This window comes from Leptodactylus fuscus, chromosome 7 (assembly GCF_031893055.1).
Source record: "Leptodactylus fuscus isolate aLepFus1 chromosome 7, aLepFus1.hap2, whole genome shotgun sequence".
Taxonomy (NCBI): domain Eukaryota; kingdom Metazoa; phylum Chordata; class Amphibia; order Anura; family Leptodactylidae; genus Leptodactylus; species Leptodactylus fuscus.
Window position 1 is genome coordinate 104712985 of NC_134271.1, and position 12631 is coordinate 104725615.

Consider the following 12631-nt stretch of genomic DNA (forward strand, 5'->3'; position numbering starts at 1 on the left):
CGGTGAAGCCCTTGTCCCGCAGCTACAAAGCAGGCAGGAGCAATGTTGTGGTGTCAGTACATTGCACTTGCGGCTCCAAAGCCACCTGATTACAGAAGAACGGTAAAGTGATTATACACCTTTTTTGTGCATTTTACTGAGGGGGCCACAATGGAAAGGCATTATTATTTATTTTACTAATATAGTGACACTAAATTTCACAGCCCTTTAGCGATATATACAGAAGTATATATTTTGTGTATTTTACTATGGGGAACACAATCAGGGGGCAATTTAGTGTGGCGCTCACAGGGAGAGGACATTATACTGTATGGGATCAGAAGAAGAACATTATACTGTGGGGTGGGCCGCTTGCCAGCTGTTTTGCTTATCCATAATGTGAGAGGTGACAGGCAAAGTGCTGGAGTCCCACTTTATCAGCCCCACATTCTTGACCTATGTGTGGTCCAGTGCGAGTCTGGAATAGGTTTCAGCCCCAGATGTGGGTCCTGAGGCTCATTACTAGCCCATAAAAGGTTGCAGAGCCTGCACATCAGGGCAGATCCTGGGAGGAGAGGAAGTGGCTGGGTCTATCCTGACACTGAGAGCTTTATGATACAGTATAGTTTTTTTTTTTGTTGTTGCTTTGTGTGGCTGATAGTAAGCCACGTGTACAGTTAGTATTTTCTGTTTAGTTAGCGCTCAGACAAGCAGGATTTTGTTTGATGTTATTTTGCCTGAAGTTAAGGCTCTACTTTATTTTGCTCATCTTTGTGCCTGACATAATGGTTTATTTATGTTGCTGTTTTTCTTAAATAAACCACTGTGCTGCAAGATTTGTGTGCCTGTCTCTGACTGCTTGTACCAAGCTACATTCCACACAATAAAAAGACGTTTACCTCTACATTGCATCTGTGCATGAGTTTGTTGTCACAAAGGTATGTTTCTGCACCTATTAAAGGCCCCGAAACAGCCCTGTTATGCAAAATCTGTAATGGGACCCCTACCCACTTTGTGCCCTTTAGAATAGTTGTTTATTATATGTGTCATAGGTACCCATGAAGCCCCTCAGGGTCCAGGGCTCAGTAGTGGATGCTAGCACTGCACCCCCTTATAGCTGTCCCTCTGCTAATATTGGTTTTGGAGGTAATTTGTACTTCATATAATTCAGTGCCTGGTAATCTAGAAACTCTTATCATCCAAGAAGTTTTGTAATCTGGTATTTATTTCCAGCAATAATATAAATTTACACACCCCATATTGTGTACAATACAGTGCAATCCAAGTGAGTGCATTAACAATATACAATATTGTTATAGCATACTGTGCTCTGTTGTCACTGTGACGTATATATCATGTATTACCTGTCTTGCGGTCTCATAGCAGCCTGCATTGATCACCTAGGATTGGCAGTGGCTACATAAATAGTAGTAAATAAGTCTATTTGTAAATTAATATTGACTTAGCAGCATCCTTCACTTAGTGACTAGTTACTACAACAATACAGCATTAGGACAGGTGTTGTTCAGGTCCCCATAGGAACATGCCACTCCCTGCTTCCTAATAGGAACCCATACACTTGTACAGTAAAAATCATTGTCAGCTGCAGCAAGGTAGTGTTGCTGTATTTTAACACAGGACCACAACAGCAGGATATCTCACAGTTGGTCAAAATGTCAGATGTCTCCAATCAATACAGCTTTGAAGATCACATTGAAAGATTATTTCACAGCAATTCATCTCCAAGCAAATCTCACTCCAAGTCTCGGGATACTCTCAAGTCATTTTTAGAGGTATTGCCATAGAAAACCTTTATTTATGTCCCAATCAGTAATTATTGTTTTATCTGTTTGATATTACATTATTAGCACTTCTAGAGTTCTAGTTGTAGTTGTTGACCTTTGTTGGACACTGGGCGACAAGGGCACCTATTTGGCTGATTTTAATGTGGATGTAAAGTAAAGGAGTTCTCCGATACTTTACTACTGTCATGATCAGCAAGGGTCTCAGAGCTTGGATCACTGCCAATCAAACATTAAAAGGGTCATCAAGGATCTGAAGATAATTGATACTGATGATCCAGCCATGGGATAAGTTATCAGAATCACATTGACCAGGGTCCAAAACACCGATCAGCTGATTTAGCCACTGAAATATTAGCTATATGGCCAGAAGCGGCCTTGTCCCTATTCAGTTATTTGGAGCAGAGCTGCAGTTCCCTGGTGACATCACTACAATATACAGAGCTCTGTACATTGTATATTGCTTCTGATCTGTACACTGTGGCATTGGTGGCTGGAGCTCCAATCTCATTCACTTGAATATGAGCAGAGCTACTTCCAGCAATATACCTTATATACATTTTCCATTGGCCACATAAACTGATCCTGCGGGGTTCAGGTATCGCACCCTGACCCATCTGATACTGATGGCCTATCCTGTGGATTGGTCCTCAGTATCAATTATCTTCACATCCTGGACACCCCCTTTAAATCTACAGCCAGATGTAATTTTTTTTTTATCCTCAGCCCATTATTACCAGTTATAGTGATACCTGAAGAAGGGTGAATTCATTCACATGACACCTTCCTCTACTTATATGGCTGCCAAACAAGTCATGTGATTGGCAGACTGACCTGTCGATTTGCACAAGAGCCATAAGTTGCTTTTTCTATGTGAGTTTTCGAGAGCCCAGATATAAGGCTGTTATAGGCTTGCATAAAAAGTGGTACTTCCAGCTGGTACATGAGTAGGCAGTTCAGTCTGCTGATCACATGCCCATGCAGGGTACCAAGAGGCACAGGGTACCAACAGGCTCACTGTTGGAATTGAAGTACCAGTGTCCACCTTCAATGCACTGGGAACTGCAATTTTTACAGCATATCGGGGTGTGGAATTGTTTGATGCCTGCAGTATCTGTAATGCTCTAAGCATTCTGTTAATTTAGGTTCAGGTGCAATGGGGCGGAAAGATAACTTAGGGTCCATTCACACGGAGGAAAATGGTGAGGAATTTGTTGTGGAATTTCCAAATTACCAAATTCCTCACCATTTTCCTCCGTGTGAATGGACCCTTAGAGTATATCGGGTTGAGTCTGCTAATAGGAGATCAGCTGATAAAACTCAGTTGGAGCTTACACATGTGGTGAGGTTGTATAACAGCACCTCAGCCATGCTTATCGGGGCCTTCCTCTGGACGTCAGCTGTTTACTCTGGACCCTCGAGCCATTATTTATAAGAGACGCACCAGTTATTATATATTCTACTCACAGGAGTTTATTATTTGTATATGTTGCTACTGTTCACGACAGTCAGCTATTACTATCAGACTACATCTTAGTCTAAGGTATTGGTGCATTACTGATACTAGATTTTTTTTTTTTTTTTTTAAATCAGCTCAGACCGATAACACTCGTTGTACCTCACAAAATGAGGCATCAGTCTCCATCATTGCCGAAAAGTGCTTGTAATAATCTTTATTATTCAGGGGATTACAACTTAATTAAATCAATACATGGTGCAAAAACAACAAGCTTTTATGTCAGCCAGTCGCGCCATTTCATGCGCTTCCAGACCCCTTCGGCGTCCAGACCGTTTCGTCTGTCTACTAAGTAATAGAAGTTTAGTTTGTCCATAATCATATTAATGCAATCTTCCACACTCACATCCTCTTGCCGATACATTGGTGCATTACTGATACTAGATAATTGTATCTAGTGGATGATGTACAACACATGCTTACTTGTGTCATTGCTACAGCGAGGGATACAACAGATTCCCCTATGACTTCATATAAGGTCCGTGCATAGGGAATCTTTTTATAGCCCGATTGGAGATGCCACATTGCTACAGAACATTATTATATCCCCCTCCTGATGAACCCAAAAGATGAAACACTTAAGCTGGGTTCACACGGGGGTTTTTGGTCTGGATTTTGACGCGGAGGCTTCCTCAGAATCCGGTACAAAAACCAGCTAGCCACTACTGGATGCCGATGCAGTGCATACAGTGCACCATCATCCAGTCGCAGCATTCCCCTCCGGATTAAGCCCAAATGAATGGGCCTAGTCGGGAGGGAGTGTCACGCCGCGGACATCTGCAGCTGAATCAGCCGTGGAATCCTCCTCAAGTTGCACGTCGCTTCTTTTTTTCTGCGACTGGGAACAAACCACTTGCGGAAAAAGGAACCCATTGAATTCAATGGGAGGCGTTTTTTGAGCCAGACTTTGACGCGGATTCCTCGTCAAAATCCGGATCAAACCCCCCCCCCTGTGAACCCAGCCTTTATATTCTAGAGCTTCTTATTTTTAAAAAAATCTAATAAATGTTACACATTATTTTACAAATTACCCCCTTCGGTGATCTTTTATACATCAGTTTAAAGTGGATCCATTGATTTCTGTTAGGTCCATGCAAATGGAAGAAGAGAAAGCATGTCAGTTCTTTTGACAGTTGTGAAAAAGGGACCTGCAAAAAAACAGACATGTCAATAGACACATTGAATTCAATGTGTTCTTGTGACAGACAGTATAAAAATGCATGTTAGAACTTTGTCTCCACCACAGATCACATGTTGGGGACCCACCATACATAACACCGTGTAAACAGTTTATTATAAGAGACCCTTCTAACAAATATATATGCAGAATCACCCTGGTTGCAAGTGAAAGTGACTCAATAATAAACTCAAGGGGCTGTGGGGAACTGAATTTCTTCACTGTTCTCCTGAAAATCTGTAAGCTGGTTATGGCTACTGTCTTAAGAGACCTGTATATTGTGAATGGAATAGCAGACACTGTGTGAAAGCCCTAATATTCATTATTTAGGCTCTAGATAGAGGACTGTACTGTCTGAGCAAACTTCAGATCACATGGTTGTCCTCAGTTAACTTCCTAGTACTAGAATCCGGTACCCTTGTAGTGAATCAAATGAACATGCAGCTTCCAATTAGAATTAATAAGAAATATGTCCACGCTGTAGATATTGGACATGAATGAGCCGTGTTCATGAGCCTTTCCTGTTGTCATGTGATCAGAACTATCAGATATTACATGCTCATAGTCCGTGTACAATCATATTGATATAGTATGTATAAATGAATGTGGCTGATTTATTTTAAGCAATATTGTATTTTTTTTATCTTTGCTCTTGTTCTCTTTAGTTCAATGATAAAGAACATTCATACTCCAAAAATAAAGATGGCTCCCAGAAAATAAAAAGGTATTTTTTTTACTCTTATCTATTGGGTAAAGTTCATTAGATACCAGATTGTTGCAAAATATACAAAATAAGTTTGGCTCCCATCAAATTTGTGATGTAGGTTCATTGTTACAATAATTCAGGATCATTTCATACATGCTGAAATCGCCATAGGTTTTATTAGTATTATTTACAGTAGCAGTTATGTAAAATAAAATAAGTATGCACTTTCATATGCCTACCTACATACCAAACATCAAGCAGTCATGATAGTGCTGGACAGTGCTGGTTTTATATAGTTTCATAGTTGCTGCGTTGAATAGGAATCAGCAGAATTATGAATGCAGCTCTGGCCTATATTGCAGGCTAGGAAGTTTAAATATAGACAGATTTATCATTCTGCATTGGCCACCATAACACACATTAGTAAATCCAGGCCACTGTATTTATGTTGTTACAGTAGTATGTGTTATGTGTCCATTGGCAGCAGCCAAAGGTGGATTTCACCATAAGGATGCAACTCTTCAAAGAAACCATGGGACCCAATAGCTGTGTGATTTGACGTGACTATTAGGGGATCAGCAAGAACTTTTGAGAGTTAGGCTACATTCACATGACTTGTCATGTGACATGCTTTTTTTTTAATAGATGTCACACGGCAGCCTTAATTTCACTGTTAGTAAATGGGGGCTATTCTCATGACCGTTATTTTGATGGTCCGTTATCATAGGCGTCAAAATGTTGGTCATGTCTTATTTTCGGCTTTTTTCACGGATCCCTCCTTACACTGATTTATTGGGGATCTGTGAAAATGGGTGCCCATCAGGGGCAAGATGTACGTTTTTTTCACAACCATTTTACACCTTGTTTGCATGCATCTAGACTAAGAATATTAAGGTAATAAAAAGAAAGAACAAAAATCGTGTCTGATTGGCGATAAGAGGCACATGATGCTTATGTGAGGCTCCAATCTCAGTGTCTTATATGATATGTTTCATCTGCTCTAGATTTCTGGATGAATTCTACAAACAGAACACTCAATTCCTGGGAAGTATAAACAAAGATTTTGCTGAGACTGAAGTCACTGTTTGTTGTTTGATATAAAACAAGGTCAAGCAGCTCAAATATTTTTAGAAATAACTGACTGAAAGCACACAATGTCCCTTCCTATTGCAGATTTCATGCAGCGTTATATAACACCTACATTGTGTATTGGAATACATCCAATTGATTCCACTTTCCCTGTACACTGGACTCATACAATGAGTACTGCAAATGTATTAACCACAGGCCAAAAGGAGAAAGAAAAGTCTGAAAAAAGATGTAAAATTGATGAATTCCCACACTAAGGGTGCATTCACACTTTGGATACGCTGACTGATTCTGAACGTTAAAACACGTTCAGAATCAGCGCATATAAAGCAGATCCCATTCATTTCAATGGGAGCCGGCATACGAGCGCTCTCCATTGAAGTGAATGGGCTGCTTTTTTCTCTACGAGCGCTCCCATTGAAGTGAATGGGAAGTGTTTAGAAGCGCTCGCGTGTATGGCTCGGAATGAGCTGAGCGCTTACGCCGTGTGAAGGGGCCCATAGAGAAAAAAGCACCTTTTTCATTTCAATGGGGAGCGCTCGTATGCCGGCTCCCATTGAAATGAATGGGATCTGCTTTATACGCGCTGATTCTGAACGTGTTTTAACGTTCAGAATCAGTCAGCGTATCTGAAGTGTGAATGCACCCTAAGGCTGGGTTCACACCTGTGCCTGGTTTCCATTTGGAGATTCCAAAATGCAGAGATGAAAGTCCTGCAAACAGCAATTTTCTGTACGCATTTTTCAGGTGGAGATTGGATGGAAACCCAACAGACCCCATTATAGTGTATTTAAAGAGGACCTTTCACCATATCCGGGCACAGGCAGTTCTATATACTGCCAGAAAGCTGACAGTGCGCTGAATTCAGCGCACTGTCGGCTTTCCCGATATGTACCCGGTGTGAAAAGCTTACGGCCCGGTACCGTAGCTCTTCTATGGTCAGAAGGGCGTTTCTGACCATTAGCCAGAGACGTCCTTCTGCCTCGCGGCGCCAATCGCGCTGTGCTGTGGAGCGGGGAGGAACGCCCCCTCCCTCTGCTCACATAGCTTGTCCGTAGACTAGCATTATCAGGAGAGGGAGGGGGCGTTCCTCCCGGCTCCACAGCACAGCGCGATTGGCGCCGCGAGGCAGAAGGACGTCTCTGGCTAATGGTAAGAAACGCCCTTCTGACTGTAAAGCGCTACGGTACCGCGACCGATAGCGCTTTACACCGGGCACGGGTCGGGAAAGCCGACAGTGCGCTGAATTAAGCGCACTGTCAGCTTTCTGGCAGTATATAACACTGCCTGTGCCCGGATATGGTGAAAGGTCCTCTTTAAGTGGTTTGGGTTTCCATTTTTCCGGGTCCCCAAGTGGACCCGAAGAACATAGCGTCAGCTGCAACGACAATACATTATATCATATGTTATTGCCGCTTGGGTGATGTTCCCCACAGGGATTTGGTCCATTGGAATGCAGAGCCCCAGGGCAACCATTGGACATAGTGGTCATGTGACCTTGCATTACTATGGATGTTTAATCAAATTAGACCTAAGCATTATGCCATAGTATGGAAGACCAAAGGTAGATAATAATGAGAGGAATACAAGGGTAGTCTAAAAAGTTTCCGACCCCCACATGTAGATGAGAGAAATATAAAAAATGCTTTATTTCTTTGTTAGGTCGGAAACTTTTCAGACTACCCACGTATACCATGGGAAGAATATGCAAATCTGTCTTCCATGATGTAATTAGGAAGTCAGGTGCCAAAGTGTTGCAAACCAATAGAGGGCGCTCACTGGAATGTGCAAGCCTGTCTTCCTTGATGTAATTAGGAAGACAGAATCTCAGTGATATAGCCCAATAGAGGCTGCCCCCTTTAACATCTTTAACATCATGCTCGATCTTCCAAGAGGCCTTTGTTTTGCAATGATGCTGGGTTTATTACCAGGTATAGTCTCTTAACCGAGGACGGCTGTTTCAATGTTATTGCATCTCGTCAGCCCGGTGTAGAGAAGACTAACCTGGCAGAGGTGAGAGGCTTAAACAAGGTTAGGGGGATATCGTCACTCCTTGGGGAGAGACCACCATATAGGTGTGTGGAGACTTATTTAGCCTTTAGCACTCCACTGTGCAAGGGACCATGGGAAGAATATGCAAATCTGTCTTCCATTATGTAATTAGGAAGTCAGGTGCCTCAGTGTTGCAAACCAATAGAGGGCGCTCACTGGAATGTGAAAGCCTGTCTTCCCTGATGTAATTAGGAAGACTTGCGGATCCTTTACTGGCAATTAAAGAATCCAAATGTCTTTAAATGTAATGTGGTATTGTAATATTAATTTATTTATTAACAAATATATTAGTTCCACTTAAATCATCATGCTAAAATATGGCAGAAATATAGGATTACAGAGCCCTGAAACTTTAGACGAGCAGAGGTTACTTGTCTAACCTGCTTGGTGACTCTTTGTTTTTCAGCAGGTTACATCGGACACATACTTCACTATACTGTAGCACCAGGCTTTGCAGATGGGTTTAGGCCACATGAGTGACAATACATGAGGGTTGTTAGGCCGGACATTGGAGTACACGGTCTCTGACCATAGGTCAGGTACAATACTATATGATTACCTAGTAACAGTTATTGTACAGGTGTATAGATAAAGCTGATGTTTCTAGGGAACCCGATTGGTTTTCCCTGGATAGACCTGATTTTTACCACTAGAAAGCATATTTTGTTCTGAAAGTGATATCTCCTTAGGAACCACTCTCTAGTTATGACTAGAAGATTGTATGATGCCGAATTTATTGAGGGAAATTTACTAACCAATCTACTCCAGCTTTCTGGTGTAGATGTTTGGAAATTTGGTAAATCTTTTGCTTTTTTTGTGCCAGAGGTGTGCCACATTATTGGAGTGGATGAGAGACCAAGTCAGGCCAGACTAATTTACTATAACTCACACCAGAAAAACTGATATGTGTTGGTATGAGTGTAGTACTGTAGAAGTAGGCCTGAGCCCCTTAATTCAGTCGCATCTTCTAGCAGCAGGGAACTTGATAAAGACTGGCATAGGAAGCATTAGTCTTTATAAATTCCCACCATTGTGTAGTTAGGTAGATTCTATTCTTTATCTTTATTCTTTATTCGTTATTATTTTTTTCTATTTCTTTATCATTTTTTTATGATATTTTTTAAATAAAGCATAATTATCATTACAGATATTGGTGGCATATTATGACATTGTCTGAGGCAGAGGTCTGACTGCCAAGGTGGCAGACATACCAGGATAGCATCACGTCACTTTGCTATTTACTCTACTTTATTTTGACTTTTTTTTACGTAAGTTGCGAGCCCCATACAGAACTCACAATGTACATTTTTCCCTATCAGTATGTCTTTGAAGTGTGGGAGGAAACCCATGCAAACACAGGGAGAACATACAAACTCCTTGCAGATGTTGTCCTTGGCAGGATTGAAACCCTGGACTCCAGTGCTGCAAGGCTGCAGTGCTAACCATGGAGCCACACCATGTTGCCCCAAATTGTTAAAGCCTCATAGTTTCACTGGGGATTTAACCCATGATAAAGCCACCGCTGACAGGAGTCAAAGTGATACAGCAGTTTTATAGCTCTACTACCATTTTGTTCTAATGATCATCTGGGGCCACATATACAGTCCTATGAAAAAGTTTGGGCACCCCTATTAATCTTAACCATTTTTAGTTCTAAATATTTTGGTATTTGCAACAGCCATTTCAGTTTGATATATCTAATAACTGATGGACACAGTAATATTTCAGGATTGAAATGAAGTTTATTGTACTAACAGAAAATGTGCAATATGCATTAAACCAAAATTTGACCGGAGCAAAAGTATGGGCACCTCAACAGAAAAGTGACATTAATATTTAGTACATCCTCCTTTTGCAAAGATAACAGCCTCTAGTCGCTTCCTGTAGCTTTTAATCAGTTCCTGGATCCTGGATAAAGGTATTTTGGACAAACAATTCAAGTTCAGTTAAGTTAGATGGTCGCCGAGCATGGACAGCCCGCTTCAAATCATCCCACAGATGTTCAATGATATTCAGGTCTGGGGACTGGGATGGCCATTCCAGAACATTGTAATTGTTCCTCTGCATGAATGCCTGAGGATTTGGAGCGGTGTTTTGGATCATTGTCTTGCTGAAATATCCATCCCCGGCGTAACTTCAACTTCGTCACTGATTCTTGAACATTATTCTCAAGAATCTGCTGATACTGAGTGGAATCCATGCGACCCTCAACTTTAACAAGATTCCCGATGCCGGCATTGGCCACACAGCCCCAAAGCATGATGGAACCTCCACCAAATTTTACAGTGGGTAGCAAGTGTTTTTCTTGGAATGCTGTTTCTTTTTGGACGCCATGCATAACGCCTTTTTTTTATAACCAAACAACTCAATTTTTGTTTCCAAAATGAAGCTGCCTTGTCCAAATGTGCTTTTTCATACCTCAGGCAACTCTATTTGTGGCGTACGTGCAGAAACGGTTTTTTCTCATCACTCTCCCATACAGCTTCTATTTGTGCAAAGTGCGCTGTATAGTTGACCGATGCACAGTGACACCATCTGCAGCAAGATGATGCTGCAGCTCTTTGGAGGTGGTCTATGGATTGTCCTTGACTGTTCTCACCATTCTTCTTCTCTGCCTTTCTGATATTTTTCTTGGCCTGCCACTTCTGGGCTTAACAAGAACTGTCCCTGTGGTCTTCCATTTCCTTACTATGTTCCTCACAGTGGAAACTGACAGGTTAAATCTCTGAGACAACGTTTTGTATCCTTCCCCTGAACAACTATGTTGAACAATCTTTGTTTTCAGATCATTTGAGAGCGGGCTGTCCATGTTCGGCGACCATCAAACTTAACTGAACTTGAATTGTTTTGTAGAAAGAAATGGTCCAAAATACCTTCATCCAGGATCCAGGAACTGATTAAAAGCTACAGGAAGCGACTAGAGGCTGTTATCTTTGCAAAAGGAGGATGTACTAAATATTAATGTCACTTTTCTGTTGAGGTGCCCATATTTTTGCACCGGTCAAATTTTGGTTTAATGCATATTGCGCATTTTCTGTTAGTACAATAAACCTCATTTCAATCCTGAAATATTACTGTGTCCATCAGTTATTAGATATATCAAACTGAAATGGCTGTTGCAAACACCAAAATATTTAGAACTAAAAATGATTAAGATTAATAGGGGTGCCCAAACTTTTTCATAGGACTGTATTGGATCCTTGCTAATAAGACATTGCTAGCATATCCTACTGATGTTTATGATAAGACAACCTCTTCCTATATATAATATATAGATTGGCATTATTATCGTACACTAGCTGGTACCCGCGACTTCGTCTGCGGTGATTGAGAGAGGGGTATATATAGGCATGGGCAAGGTTTTCGTACTGTGTATAAGGTATGGGATATGAAATGTAACTTTGTATCTTGTTTTTGCTATAATTTAGAGAATACGTGAGACTTTTGTGTTGAAGATAATTTGTATTTGAGCTGCTATACGGTGTTGGTATAAACTTTACATAGTGACTTTGGGACAGAAGTATTTGAAGTTAACCCTTTCCCGCCGATGGCATTTTTCGTTTTTGACTCCCCTCCTTCTAAACCCCATAACTTTTTTATTTCTCCGCTCCCAGAGCCATATGAGGTCTTAATTTTTCCTGGGACAAATTTTTCTTCATGATGCCACCATTATTTATTCTATATAATGTACTGGGAAGCAGGGAAAAAATTCAGAATGGGGTGGATTTGAAGAAAAAATGTAATTCTGCGACTTTCTTACGGGCTTTGGTTTTACGGCGTTCACTGTGCAACCAAAATGACATGTCCCCTGTATTCTGTGTTTCGTTCCGATAATGGGGATACCAAATTTATATGCTTTTATTTACATTTTGACCCCTTAAAAAAAATCCAAAACTGTATTAAAATATTATTTTTTGAAAAGTCACCATATTCTGACAGCCGTAAGTTTTTTTTATACGTGCGTGTATAGGGATGTATAGGGCGTCTTTTTTTGCGGGACCGGGTGTACTTTGTAGTTCTACCATTTTCGGGAAATGTTATTGCTTTGATCACTTTTTATTCAAATTTTTATCAGAATCAAAACAGTGAAAAAATGGCGGTTTGGCAGTTTTGACCATTTTTCCCGCTACGGCGTTTACCAAACATGAAAAATATTTGTATAGCTTTGTAGAGCGGGCGATTTCGGACGTGGGGATAACTAACATGTATGTGTTTCACAGTTTTTAACTACTTTTATATGTGTTCTAGGGAAAGGGGGGTGATTTGAATTTTTAATCCTTTTTATTTATTTTTTTTATATTTTTTTTTAC

General features: G+C 40.8%; 1 protein-coding gene across 1 annotated transcript in view; it reads left to right on the top strand.

Moving 5' to 3' along the window:
• Positions 1-1652: 1652 nt before the first annotated feature.
• LOC142214042 (coiled-coil domain-containing protein 170-like) overlaps positions 1653-12631 on the top strand; it is a 38494-nt gene continuing 27515 nt past the window's right edge. Inside the window, exons 1-2 of the mRNA XM_075282756.1 lie at positions 1653-1772; positions 5140-5198. Coding sequence (XP_075138857.1) covers positions 1653-1772; positions 5140-5198 — 179 coding nt within the window. The remainder of the gene's footprint in view (positions 1773-5139; positions 5199-12631) is intronic.